Consider the following 15,190-nt stretch of genomic DNA (forward strand, 5'->3'; position numbering starts at 1 on the left):
CTATTATTACCTCAAAAATGTCAACTTTAACTGCATTTACACTTGCCCCCTTAGTTCCAATATCTCTACCTCAGAATGTCAGATCCTTATTGTTCAGAAGTGTCTTTCTGTGTAGTTTGAAGGGCTCTACACTGTCTGAGAAAGTTATTTTTGTTCGCTAATGCCCAAGTTTGTCCAAAATGATGGAAAATATACTTTTTCTTTGTATATGCATGACTTAAAGCATAATAATTATGACAAAAGTAACAAACATGTTTATTCCATAATCTAAGTATGTACTGTATGTATGCAAATAGTCAGTTTATATTATCAAAGTATTTTCAGTGAATTTGGTCAACATTTGTGACTATCCCATTTGGCTGCTTGTACATTTTACCCCTTAAAAATTACATTATAATTTCAATATCTCTGGCCCAGAAAGTCACATCCTTACGAGGTGAAGTTCTTCTGGTCGCTCTGGATAAGAGCGTCTGCTAAATGACTTAAATGTAAAAATGTAAATGGTTGAGTGGGGTCTCCTGCAGTTTTCTCAAAGGGTCTACATCAGTGCTCTACAACCCTGTTCCTGGAGAACTACCATCATGTAGGTTTTCATTCCAACCCTAATCTAGCACACCGGATTGTAATATTTAGCTGGTTTACAAGATGAATCGGGTTAGTTACAACTGCGGTTGGAGTGAAACCCTACAGGAGGATAGTTCCCCAAGGACAGAGTTGGAGAGCCCTGGCCTACATCATCTGAGAAGGGTAATTGGTGGTGCTACAGACCATAACTGTATCTGAAAACATCAGAATGTTCAACCTTTCTGTATATTTGCATGTCTTAATGCATACAACTGTATGAAAAGTAACTATTAATGTATCCATTCCATAGTCTAAGTGCTTATGTTTGATAATCCWCTCAGTTTWGTTGATCATATCAGGATATTTGACCTAAATCTATTWCTATTTCCATTATGCCCATWTTTACCAGATTTGACCATTAACTGATTGACTGCCTTAAAAATCCAAAAATGTATGTTTTATCCAGCCTAACTTTGTGTATCAGGAAAAAATGGGAACGTCACAGGAAAGTGTTGACCCTGTGCAAAAGTGAAAAARGTTTCCACAGCCAAGTAGAAACATTTTTGAGAAAATGGCGCTTGCCAAGAAATCAACTCAMATTCTYTATGAGGGAATGTGTTTATTAACAGGTATGGCATTAAAATGCAGTGAACTCCACASCTTGTTGTTCAAGCACACTTCATACTCTCCTTGTCTCACTACTCTGTCAGTCTACCTTTTAGTTTTTTTAAAATTAATCCCTACATTTACTGCTCCATATGAAGATAAGTWGTTTCTGATTCCATAAGAGTTAAACATTTCATAATAACAACCATAATAATACTAATTGTTCTGGAAAAGTCTGGGGAATATTTCAGTTCAGCCACACTATTGATGATGTCATCGTAGTCATGTGATCAGTGAACTCACTGCAGGCTGTAGGTCTGCTTCATGTCGTGGAGGTCAAAGGTGATGAACAGCGAGCGGGGGTCCTTTTTGTTTTTGCGTACGGTGATCCGTCCCTGAAGCTCCTCCCCTAAAGAGGAAAARCACCAATAAAAGTGAGAGGCTGAGCACCGACCTTTGACTTCTGTTCACCTGTATTGGAGTGCTGCAGGGTGAAGTTCCCCTAGGAACAGATCTAGGATCAGCTTCCCCTCCCCCAATCCTACACTCGACCATTAAATGGTAATATGCTACACTGAATCTAGAGGCAGAACCTCTCCGAGGCAGTAGAGAGTAGGGCTATTTAGTTATAGTCCCGGAGTGCCACATCAACATCAGCACATTGAATATACTCTCAGGCTAATAATTCAAAATCAATACATAATAAATAAATACATTAATTGAGTAAAAAGAGTCAAATGTATTAAATGCAGGTACTCCAAAGCGCCAATGTGTATGTGTGAGAGAGAGAGAGCGAGCGAGAGTGAGTGACTGTGTGAGAGAGAGAGAGAGAGAGAGAGAGAGAAAGAGAGAGAGAGAGAGAAAGAGAGAGAGAAAGAGAGAGAGGAGGATTTGATGCATGTAGAAGAGTGGATGTGTGTGGGGACATTCAGTGAGCTCCTAAAGTATTGGGACAGTGACACATTTTTAGTTGTTTTTGCTCAAGCACTTCTACATTAATGTGGATGCTACCATGATTACGGATAATCCTCAATGAATCGTGAATAATTATGAGTGAGATAGTTAGATGCACAAATATCATACCCCCAAGATTTTTTTTGGGGGGGGGTATGATATTTGTGCATCTAACTATCTCACTCATAATTATTCACGATTCATTCAGGATTATCCGTAATCATGGTAGCATCCACATTAATGTAGAAGTGTTTAGAAAAATATGATATTCTTATTTACAGTAAAATTGACTCCAAATTGACACAATACATTATTTACCATTAATTTCTATTGAGCACCACAGATTATTATCTGCAACGCATCCAAAACAAATAGCAAATGCATCCAACACATGTGTAGAGTCACAAGCTTGATGTAGTCAGTGTGTGCTATGAATATGGGACAAAATGCTTAACATTTTACTACTTTAATACGCAAGTGAATTTGTCCCAATACCTTTTTTTCTGGGGGAGGGGGGGGGACTATGTAATGGTTCAACCTCAAATTAAACTTTTCACTTTAACCACATAGTCAATGCATAATTTCAAATCCAAAGTGCTGAAGCAGAGAGCCAAAGCAACAACAAATGTCCCTATACTTTTGGAACTCACTGTATATGTGCTTTGGTATGTGCCTATGAATGAGAGCGACAGAGCACTTGTGCGTGTGAGTGYGAGAAAGTGTGTGTGAGTGTGCGTCAGTGAGAGAGAGAGGGTGTGTGTGTGTGCATAGCCAGATGGTGTGGCGAACTTCACGTGTTTCAGTATGATTGCACACCACAGCGTGTTGGCAATACAGGGGGGCCAGGACGAGAAGGTGATAATTACAACATATAATCACTTTGATTAACTTCACGTGTGTCTGCCGGGGGTACATTAATGTTTACCCAATCGGCAAACAAGTCCTCCTCTATGCCAGGCATTCCCTATTGATGGAGGTTAGAGGAGGACATGGAGAGGGGGGGGGGGGAAACGCTGACGGTGGCGTTTTCCTGAGCGAAGCTGCTGCTGCTGATGACTGTCTCATCTGAACTGTCACTGTGGCGACACTGTCAACGCAGCGAAGTCTCTGGGCGCCACGCTCCGAGGCTGTCACTCCATTACAGCGGAGTGATGTACACACTGGAGCAGAGGAYGCGGAGGAGAGAGATTGTGTGTGGGTGGGGGGTGGGTGGGTGTAAGAGTTAATAGTGTATCAGTTTGTGTATTACTACGTGTGTGTGCGTGTGTGTTTTGGCGGGGGGTATGAGAGTGAATATGTGTGTATAAGTTTCTCTGTGTATTAATAACAGGGTCGTTCTTGAATTGTGGTGGCATTTGGGCATGGCATTTTGGAAATGAACTCTTCCCATCCTAAATCAACTAATATGACTTTAATGACTTTAAATAATTGTTACCAGTATTATAACATWGTGCCACTGCAACCAGTAGGGGAGTAACACCAATGACAGTAACACTAATGACACATTTTAGGTAATTGAGGATTTTCTTAAAGTAATAATGTATTGAAAAGCTCACTTTTAGAAGTAAATATTCTGTTAAAGGGATACAATGCAAAAGGGTTTTCTATGATCGATTAGCCTTGTAAAATTATAAACTTGGATTAGCTAATGTGCCATTGGAACACAGGGGTGATGGTTGCTTATAATGGGCCTCTGTAGCCTTTGTAGATATTCCATTAAAAACTGCCGTTTCCAGTTACAATAGTCATTTACAACCTTAACAATGTCTACACTGTATTTCTGATCAATTTGATGTTATCTCAATGGACAGAAAATTTGCTTTTCTTTCAAAAACAAGGACATTTCTAAGTGACCCCAAACTTTTGAACGGAAGTGTACACACAACACACACACACACACACACACACACACACACACACACACACACACACACACACCCACACCACACACACACACACACACCACACACACACACACACACACAAACAACCAGTCAAAAGATTGGACACACCTACTCATTCAAGGGTTTTTCTTTATTGTACTACTTAATAGTGAAGACATCAAAACTATGCCAAGAGTGTGGAAAGCTTTCACAAGGCAAAGGGTGGCTACTTTAAAATCTAAAATCTAAAATATATTTTGATTTGTTTAACACTTTTTTGGTTACTACATTATTCCATATGTGTTTATTTCAGTTTTGATGTCTTCACTATTATTCTACAATGTAGAACACAGTACAAATAAAGAAAACCCTTGAATGAGTAGGTGTGTCCAAACTTTTGACTGGTACTGTGTGTGTGTGTGTGTGGTGTGGGGGGTGTGTGTGTGTGTGTGTGTGTGTGTGTGTGTGTGTAATATACATACATACATACATACATACATACATACATAGATACATAGATACATAGATACATACATACATACATACATACATACATACATACATACATACATACATACATACATACATACATACATACATACATATACATACATACATACATACATACAGTGGGGAGAACAAGTATTTGATACACCGCCGATTTTGCAGGTTTTCCTACTTACAAGCATGTGAGGTCTGTAATTTTTATATAGGTACACTTCAACTGTGAGAGACAGAATCTAAAACAAAAATCCAGAAAATCACATTGTATAATTTTTAAGTATTTAATTTGCATTTTATTGCATGACATAAGTATTTGATCAATCAGAAAAGCAGAACTTAATATTTGGTACAAGAAACCTTTGTTGCAATTACAGCGTTCAATACGTTCCTGTAGTTCTTGACCAGGTTTGCACACACTGCAGCAGGGATTTTGGCCCACTCCTCCATCAGACCTTCTCCAGATCCTTCAGGTTTCGGGGCTGTCGCTGGCAATACGGACTTTCAGCTCCCTCCAAAGATTTTCTATTGGGTTCAGGTCTGGAGACTGTCTAGGCCACTCCAGGACCTTGAAATGCTTCTTACGGGCCACTCCTAGTTGCCCTGGCTGTGTTTTCGGTCGTTGTCATGCTGGAAAACCAGCCCGACCCATCTTCAATGCTTACTGAGGGAAGGAGGTTGTTGGCCAAGATCTCGCGATACTTGGCCCCATCCATCCTCCCCTCAATACAGTGCAGTCGTCCTGTCCCCTTTGCAGAAAAGCATCCCCAAAGAATGATGTTTCCACCTCCATGCTTCACGTTGGATGGTGTTCTTGGGGTTGTACTCATCCTTCTTCTTCCTCCAAACACGGCGAGTGGAGTTTAGACCAAAAAGCTCTATTTTTGTCTCATCAGACCACATGACCCTTCCCCATTCTCCTCTGGATCATCCAGATGGTCATTGGCAAAGTTCAGACGGGCCTGGACATGCGCTGGCTTGAGCAGGGGACCTTGCGTGCACTGCAGGATTTTAATCCATGACGGCGTAGTGTGTTACTAATGGTTTTCTTTGAGACTGTGGTCCCAGCTCTCTTCAGGTCATTGACCAGGTCCTGCCGTGTAGTTCTGGGCTGATCCCTCACCTTCTTCATGATCATTGATGCCCCACGAGGTGAGATCTTGCATGGAGCCCAGACCGAGGGGATTGACCGTCATCTTGAACTTCTTCCATTTTCTAATAATTGCGCCAACAGTTGTTGCCTTCTCACAAGCTGTTTTTCTATTGTCCTGTAGCCCATCCCAGCCTTGTGCAGGTCTACAATTTTATCCCTGATGTCCTTACACAGCTCTCTGGTCTTGGCCATTGTGGAGAGGTTGGAGTCTGTTTGATTGAGTGTGTGGACAGGTGTCTTTTATACAGGTAACGAGTTCAAACAGGTGGAGTTATACAGGTAATGAGTGGAGAACAGGAGGGCTTCTCAAAGAAAAACTAACAGGTCTGTGAGAGCCGGAATTCTTACTGGTTGGTAGGTGATCAAATACTTATGTCATGCAATAAAATGCAAATTAATTACTTAAAATCATACAATGTGATTTTCTGGATTTTTGTTTTAGATTCCATCTCTCACAGTTGAAGTGTACCTATGATAAAAATTACAGACCTCTACATGCTTTGTAAGTAGGAAAACCTACAAAATTGACAGTGTATCAAATACTTGTTCTCCCCACTGTACATAACATACACACACATACAGTTGTGGCCAAAGTTTTGAGAATGACAAGTATTAATTTTCACAAAGTCTGTGCCTCAGTTTGTATGATGGCAATTTGCATTGACTCCAGAATGGTAAGATTGCACATAAATCAACCATTTATCGGATCATCAAGAACTTCAAGGAGAGCGCTTCAATTGTTTGAAGAAGGCTTCAGGGCGCCCAAGAAAGTCCAGCAAGCGCCAGGACCGTCTCCTAAAGTTATTCAGCTGCGGATCGGGCACCACCAGTACAGAGCTTTCTCAGGTGAGGCACGCACAGTGAGGCGAAGACTTTTGGAGGATGGCCTGGTGTCAAGAAGGGCAGCAAAGAAGCCAATTCTCTCCAGGAAAAACATCAGGGCAGACTGATATTCTGCAAAAGGTACAGGGATTGGAATGCTGAGGACTGGGGTAAAGTAATTTTCTCTGATGAATCCCCTTTCCGATTGTTTGGGGAATCCGGAAAAAAGCTTGTCCGGATAAGACAAGGTGAGCGCTACCATCAGTCCTGTGTCATGCCAACAGTAAAGCATCCTGAGACCATTCATGTGTGGGGTTGCTTCTCAGCCAAGGGAGTGGGCTCACTCACAATTTTGCCTAAGAACACAGCCATGAATAAAGAATGGTACCAACACATCCTCGAGAGCAACTTCTCCCAACCATCCAGGAACAGTTTGGTGACGAACAAGCCTTTTCCAGCATGATGGAGCACCTTGCATAAGGCAAAAGTGATAACTAAGTGGCTCGGGGAACAAAACATCAATATTTTGGGTCCATGGCCAGGAAACTGCCCAGACCTTAATCCCATTGAGACTTGTGGTCAATCCTCAAGAGGCGGGTGGACAAACAAAAACCCAAATTCTGACAAACTCCAAGCATTGATTATGCAAGAATGGGCTGCCATCAGTCAGGATGTGACCAGAAGTTAATTGACAGCATGCCAGGGCGGATTGCAGAGGTTTTGAAAAAGAAGGGTCAACACTGCAAATATAGACTCTGCATCAACCTCATGTAATTGTCAATAAAAGCCTTTGACACTTATGAAATGCTTGTAATTATACTTCAGTATTCCATAGTAACATCTGACAAGAATATCTAAAGACACTGAAGCAGCAAACTGTGTGGAAATTAATATCTGTGTCATTCTCAAAACTTTTGGCCACGAATGTGTGAGTGTAATATATATTTATTTTTTTTATTTTTTATTTCACCTTTATTTAACCAGGTAGGCTAGTTGAGAACAAGTTCTCATTTGCAACTGCGACCTGGCCAAGATAAAGCATAGCAGTGTGAACAGACAACAACACAGAGTTACACATGGAGTAAACAATAAACAAGTCAATAACATGGTAGAAAAAAGAGAATCTATATACAATGTGTGCAAAAGGCATGAGGAGGTAGGCAATAAATCGAATAATTACAATTTAGCAGATTAACACTGGAGTGATAAATCATCAGATGATCATGTGCAAGTAGAGATACTGGTGTGCAAAAGAGCAGAAAAGTAAATAAATAAAAGCAGTATGGGGTGAGGAGGTAAATTGGGTGGGCTATATCCATGGACTATGTACAGCTGCAGCGATCGGTTAGCTGCTCAGATAGCAGATGTGTAAAGTTGTTGAGGGAGATAAAAGTCTCCAACTTCAGAGATTTTTGCAATTCGTTCCAGTCGCAGGCAGCAGAGAACTGGAAGGAAAGGAAGGAAATATATAACAACTAGTCTGTTTGAATGGCCATAATTTACACTAGTTTGACAGCTGGCTGAGGAAGTTGTAATTAATTAACACTTTTAATTAAAGAAAACCATGCAGATGAGGGCTGTCAGAAGACAATGCTGATTCKTCAGTCAATGGTAGCGTCCCAATTGGCACCCTATTCCCTAAATGGTGCACTACTTTTGACTAGGGCCCTATGTGTCCTGGTCAAAAGCACTATATAGGGAATAGGGTGCCTTTTGGGACACACACGGGTGGTCAAAAGCACTATATAGGGAATAGGGTGCCTTTTGGGACACACAACGTGAATGTGAATCTATTCCTTGTCGACGTGAAAATCATTATATTTCTCCTCTTCTCCGTCACAAACCCAATGAGCTGGGTCCTATCCAGAGCACACAGTAGAAAAACATTTTTGAAAAATTATTTTACTGTTTAGACTAATGCATGTTGGCTGGGCTCACCGCTTGTGCCATCAAACCCCTTCAYCTTATCCAGAATGCCGCATCCCGTTGGTGTTCAACCTTTCCAAGTTCTCCTAGGTCTGCTCAAGTGTGCAGCATCCCTCATTGTTGGTTCAATAAATAACCCATAATTTAACATTGCTATCAGGAAATATTACTAAAGTGTGGTGCTGCCACTACATAAGGGAGGTGATTGTTGTGATCTTGACAACTATCGTCCCATATCAAGGCTTTCTTGAATCGTTGGTGAATGTGCAACTTCGTCGTTTAAAAAAAYATCTGTATTTGGAATGTACATCAATCAGGGTTACGACCAGTACTATTACTGCAACCACATCAATTGTACATTATATTGTCAACGCTTTGTATGCTAAGATGAATTGTGCTGCCCTACTTATAGATTTGTAAAATGCTTTCGATACAGTCGATCATTCTATCTTATTAAGTAAGTTGTCTGTGTTAGGTACTGATGCCTGTTTGTGGTTTCAGAAGARGGGGTTAAATCTGAATTTCTTGAAGTACTTAAAGGGGTACCCCAGGGTTCGATTTTGTGGCCATTGTTGTTCACTACTTCAATACTGTAAACACCTGTAACATTCATCGCTATACAGAAGACACAGTTATTTATTCTTGTGCCTCTTCAGTGCAGCAGGCCATTCGTGACCTTCAGCATGATTTTGACTCATCCAAAAATCACTTACTGATCGTAAACTAGTGTTAAACGCAACAAAAAAAAACACGTTTATTCTCTTCTCTAAGTCTCGTAATGTTGAACCTGAGGACTTGCACTCCAAATGGAGCAAGTCTCTCACTATAAGTACTTGGGTATGTGGATTGATGACAAGTTGTCTTTTGAAACACACATTGAAAGCTTGATAAAGAAGCTGAGATCTGTGTTTGTTTTTTATATACAAATAAATCCTGCCTCAGTTCTGAAAATAGAAGGAAGATAGTTTAAAAAAAAACGCTTCTCCCTGCAATAGACATTTATATGCACGCGGCAGCCTCTGTTTTGAAACCATTGGACTCTATTCCATTCAGCAATACATTTCATCACTGGGGACGGTTTTAGGACACATCATTGTATTCTTTATGTGGGATGGGCCTCTCTGTCTAAGAAGAGCTGCATTCTCTTTTAACGAGTACAAACAGGTGCAGTTAATACAGGTAGTGAGTGGAGAACAGGAGGGCTTCTTAAAGAAAAACTAACAGGGCTGTGAGAGCCGGAAATCTTACTGGTTGGTAGGTGATCAAATACTTATGTCATGCAATAAAATGCTAATTAATTACTTAAAAATCATACAATGTGATTTTCTGGATTTTTGTTTTAGATTCCGTCTCTCACAGTTGAAGTGTACCTAGGATAAAAATTACAGACCTCTACATGCTTTGTAAGTAGGAAAACCTGCAAAATCGTCAGTGTATCAAATACTTGTTCTCCCCACTGTATACATTTTTAGCAGACATCGAATAGAAGTTGTAAATGTTGCACGCACACAAAACATAGTATGTTTTTGAGGACCACACTGAAAAATGGTTGTTTAATGTTTTCATGCGTCATCATATGCACTTTTAAACTGTACATTTTCTTTATTCCAATTTWAAAAAATATATATATAAAAATAAAATCAAGCACGCATGCACACACACCTCCCTTTCCAACTTCTCCCAAGGCAGAACAACTTCCATCTATTCCCCCCAGCACTGCAGTGATGTGCACAGCAGCAGCATTTCAATTTAGTCTTCCCATCTCCCCCTTTCCACATAACTCTCTCTCTCTCACCCTCCTCTCTTTCTGTCAAAGAAGAGGGGGATAGCTAGAGGTGTAGTCAGGCAGTGTCAGGGGGTCGTATATCCTGAGCACCTGTCTGAGCAGTACATAAAGCAGGCCTGGGGAATTACACCCTGCTGTCTGCCTGATGCAGCTCAGCTACTCAAGGACCTTCAGCACTAAAACACAGGGGGGGGGGAGAAAGTGAGAGCTGGAGAGAAAGTGAAAGAGAGAATTCCATCAGTAAGAGGCACAAGAAGAAGACAGCGGAGTTATGGCAGGACAAAGGGCACAGAGAGGACACTAGAGTTAAAGGGATGGAAGAAAGTGAATCGCCGGCCTATCGAAACCTGCAGAAAACTCCCACCCAAGTTTCAGGTCCTCTGATTAGTCCGAGACACAGATAACCAGGCCATGGTTTCATCTGTAAGATCATGGTACATCCTCGCACAAAGTACGACCTCGTTTCTTGAACAAACAACCAAAGTAGGCAACTGAAAAAATTATATTGAAAAAAATTTCCCTAACCCTATGAAAATCCCACCTCATCCATTTCCTAGTCATACAGAACAGAGGAGCATGACAAATGATGCTGCGTTTAATTTATCAACCTGCCAGCTCCGAGTAGTTCTCAGAGATGTTTTGTTCCGGCCCACTGCGTGCTGTTTTTCTCTCTCTAAACACCAACATCTCTTTGTGTGTGTGTGTGTGTGTGTGTGTGTGTGTGTGTGTGGACTCTCAGCCTCCTGTGGTTAATTACTGCACTCATACAAACACATRTCATACGCTTCCGTCTCGCCACAGATTAATCACCGGATGCACGGAGCGGAGAGACATTGGCGTTGCTGCAGGTCAGGTTGTGTTTCTCAGCCATTCTCACCCTTAAATCAGGTGTTTTAAATCTCTTTGACAACACTCTGTAAAATAAATAAGGATGGAAGCGTGCGAAGGAAGGAAATGTGGAAGTCTGTGTGTCTTCAGGGTGACAGATGTTTGCCCTCATTGCACGGGACCACAGGGGAAAGGCTGGTGTGTGTGCACACGRTGAGATGCATACGTGTGTGTGAGTGTATTAGTTATAAAGCACCTCATAGAGGTGCACCTCATAGAGGTGTCATGCAGCCAGTTAATGTTGTTAAAATCTCAATTTTGATTTTAACATCCCGAAAGGAGGACTGGGGCTGCTGGGGTGGAGCGAACGAGTTTCACCACTACACCAATAACCTCCCCCTCTCTCTTTTAAACTCTTTCCATTTCTTAATTCCCTCTCACTTTCCGAAGTCTCTATTACACTCTCTCCATCCTCACTTCTTAACTCTTCTTAAATCAGGTTCTCTCTTACACTTAAACTCCTCCATCCGCTTCTCTTTCTACGAGGCCTCTTTCACTCTATCCTCATAACTTTCTCTTCACTCTTTCATATTCTTTTAACTCTCACCTTTTTACTCTCTTTTCCCCTCTTAAAACGAAACTGTTCTTTCACCCTGGATGCATCCTAAATGGCACCCTAATTCCCTATAATAGTGCCTTGTACAGTGTATTTGGAAAGTATTCAGAACCGTTGACTTTTTCCACATTTTGTTACGTTACAGCCTTATTCTAAAATGTATTAAATATTATTATTTTCCTCATCAATCCACACACAATACCCCGTAATGACAAAGAAAAAACATGTTTTCAGAATTTTTACAAATGTATTAAAAATAAAAAACAGAAATACCTTATTTACATAACTGCTCAGACCCTTTGCTATGAGGCTCCAAATTGAGCTCAGGTACATCCTGTTTCCATTGATCATCCTTGAGATGTTTCTACAACTTGATTGGAGTCCAACTGTGGTAAATGTAAATTTTCGAAGGAATTGTCCGTAGAGCTCCGAGACATGATTGTGTCGAGGCACAGCTCTGGGGAAGGGTACCAAAAAATGTCTGCAGCATTGAAGGTCCCCAAGAACACAGTGGCCTCCATCATTCTTAAATGGGAGCAGTTTGGAACCACCAAGACTCTTCCTAGAGCTGGCCGCCCCCAGCCAAACTGAGCAATCGGGGGAGAAGGGCCTTGGTCAGGGAGGTGACCAAGAACCCGATGGACACTCCACAGAGCTCCAGWGTTCCTCTGTGGAGATGGGAGAACCTTCCAGAAAGACAACCATCTCTGCAGCATTCTACCAATCAGGCCTTTATGGTAGAGTGGCCAAACGGAAGCCATGAAAAATAAGATTCTCTGGTCTGATGAAACCAAAATTGAACTCTGGCCTGAATGCCAAGCCACCCATCTGGAGGAAACCTGGAGGAAATCCCTACGGTGAAGCATGGTGGTGGCAGCATCATGCTGTGGGGATGTTTTTCAGCGGAGGGAACTGGGAGACTAGTCAGGATCGAGGGAAAGATGAACAGAGCAAAGCACAGAGAGATCCTTGATGAAAATCTGCTCCAGAGCACTCAGCACCTCATACTGAGGTGAAGGTTCACCTTCCAACAAGACAACGACCCTAAGCCCACAGCCAAGACAAAGCAGGAATGGCTTCGGGACAAGTCTCTGAATGTTCTTGAGTGGCCCAGCCAGAGTCCGAACTTGAACCCGATCGAACATCTCTGGAGAGACCTGAAAATAGCAGTGCAGTGACGCTCTCCATCCAACCTGACAGAGCTTGAGAGGATCTGCAGGAAAGAATGGGAGAAACTCCCCAAATACAGGTGTGCCAAGCTTGTAGCGTCATAACCCGAGAGGACTCGAGGCTGTAATCACAGGTGCGTCAACAAATTACTGAGTAAAGGTTCTGAATACTTAAGTAAATGTAATATCATTTTTTTTTTTTATTGCAAAAATGTATAAAAACCAGTTTTTGCTTTGTCATTATGGGATATTGTGTGTAGTTTGATGAGGGCAAAAAAAACTATTTAAAGGTTGGAACGTGACAAAATTTGGAAAAAGTCAAGGGGTCTGAATACTTTTCGGAATGCTCTGTATAGGGGAATTCTCTTATACACATCTAGATGTGTATAAGAGACAGCCCTTGCACAATTTATCCCTTCGACTTCTTGCACGCCAAGATTAGATTCCACTAGGAAGATTCTGTATTTTTGTAATGGAGGAGACTGATTAGTGGCCATACTTCCGAGAACACAAACACTTGCATCTTTCATATAGAGCTAGCGTGGGAGGGAGAGCGTGGMGGGGGGGGGGGGCACAGTATAGGCAGGTTGGCCACCAGACAGACAGTCAGAACCATGCACCAGGCCTATCTATCGGTAATCAAAAACTGTATATCGCAATGGAATGCTGTATGTAGAGAGAGAAAGAGAGATAATCCCACCACCATTGATGTGAACCTGGCTTGTAGTCAAATGGCACTTTTTTCTAGCCATACCATTCTATTCCTTTTTCTATGCTCTGAGCTGATAGAGGAAAGGGAGGATGAACGTATTTCCTGCCGCTTCTGTCTGCGTGCCAAACGTCACCCTAATTCCTTACAAAAGATTTACAATCTCAGACTTTCGCTAATATGTCTCCCCAAAAAGCTTGTCACAGCCACGAGACCTTTTATTTGCTTTCTTTCTCCAATATGCCAATATTTAGATGTATGTTTTTTGGAGTATGCCTCAAACATTTCATTTATGTTTTGTCTGTCCATTCTGTGAGACATTTAACTTGTGATTTTGTTTGTAATGTCACATCCATACCGCTGTAATTACCCACGTACACAACATATTTCCAGGTGAGTTGGTCTGTTTTGAGGGTGTTTAGTATGCAGGGCAGTGCCCATTCCACCAGTTGTGAGTAATGACAGAGGCAGGTGTGTGAGTGTGTAGCCCATTTCAGCAGTAGTGAGTGTTGTGATAATAGTGAGCTATGTGTGTGCACGTGTTAGTGTGTGTGTGTGTGTGTGTGTGTGTGTGTGAGGGGGGGGGGCATTCCAGCAGTAGTGAGTGATCACAGCCTAACTTGGGGATCTCATCACTCTGTTCACTGATGCCTAAGGAGAGCGGGTAAGTCAGCTAGCGCGAAATACAGAGAGCATTGAGCTAATTTACCTTAGGGCTGGAAGGCATTTGTGGGTGTCTGCTTGTTTGAAGAATGAAATGTGCATGCATGAGGCCAGCAGGGCGTGTGTGTGTGTGTATCCAGAGCGTTGATGGATAGAGAAGCACTACCGGAGCACTGTAGATTGTACCAAACTGGTTTACTCTTCAATAAGATTAAATTAAGAAAAAAAATAGAACAGTCACTACAAATCCCTTTCTCACTCACTCACCCACCCACCCACTCACACACAGTGTGCATATGGCAGCGGCTGCTGTTATGAGTCGGGCCAGACTGTCAGCAGATGCTAGTCGACCTTTGTACACACTCTGCAGCGTTTTAACCCATTTGAACACTGCAGAGTCTTAACCCATTTTAACACTGAGGTGTCTCAAGACTAGGGATGGGTATCGTTAAGATTTTAATGGTATTGCTACTCTTACCGATACTGCTTATCGATCCGGTACTTAAACGGTATTCTTTTCGGTTCTTGTTGTTATTTTTTTACGAGAAAAAAACCCTAAACAAATTAAGAACAGAATTAACATTGCTTTATTTTKTGAAATGTAAAATAAATAAAATAAACATTTATTTACAGCAAAAGAAACAGCAATGTTTTGAACAAATCACTATTATACTCTAATGTTGTGATGATGGAAATGTAAAACAAATTAAATTATCAATATTTTCCTGCAAAAGAAAATGCAGTGGTATAGATCAACGCGGGTGGGGCACGCAGGTAGGCCGCAAAAGTTCTTAGCAGTTCTTCTGGAGAAAGATCAGGAGGAGGCTTGAGCACAAAGGTAGCTTGTTGCAATGTTTGCGAGGAGGGGCAGAGTAGCTCTCTTCTCCCACCACCACATCACAGGATTTTCAGCCATGGGGAGGGGAGTCAGGCCTTTGTAGAGCTCAACGTCTAGGTCAACACGCTCGCCAAGGGTGAGGGACGAGGTGTCCCTGTCCTCCTCTGAGAAC

The 15,190-nt window shown here is 41.7% G+C and overlaps 1 protein-coding gene across 1 annotated transcript in view; it reads right to left on the reverse strand.

Moving 5' to 3' along the window:
* Positions 1–1,163: 1,163 nt before the first annotated feature.
* Positions 1,164–15,190, reverse strand: part of prmt3 (protein arginine methyltransferase 3) — a 107,379-nt gene continuing 93,352 nt past the window's right edge. The window contains exon 16 of the mRNA XM_024002522.1: positions 1,164–1,579. Coding sequence (XP_023858290.1) covers positions 1,470–1,579 — 110 coding nt within the window. The 3' untranslated portion in view covers positions 1,164–1,469. The remainder of the gene's footprint in view (positions 1,580–15,190) is intronic.

This window comes from Salvelinus sp. IW2-2015, linkage group LG15, assembly GCF_002910315.2.
Source record: "Salvelinus sp. IW2-2015 linkage group LG15, ASM291031v2, whole genome shotgun sequence".
Lineage (NCBI taxonomy): Eukaryota > Metazoa > Chordata > Actinopteri > Salmoniformes > Salmonidae > Salvelinus > Salvelinus sp. IW2-2015.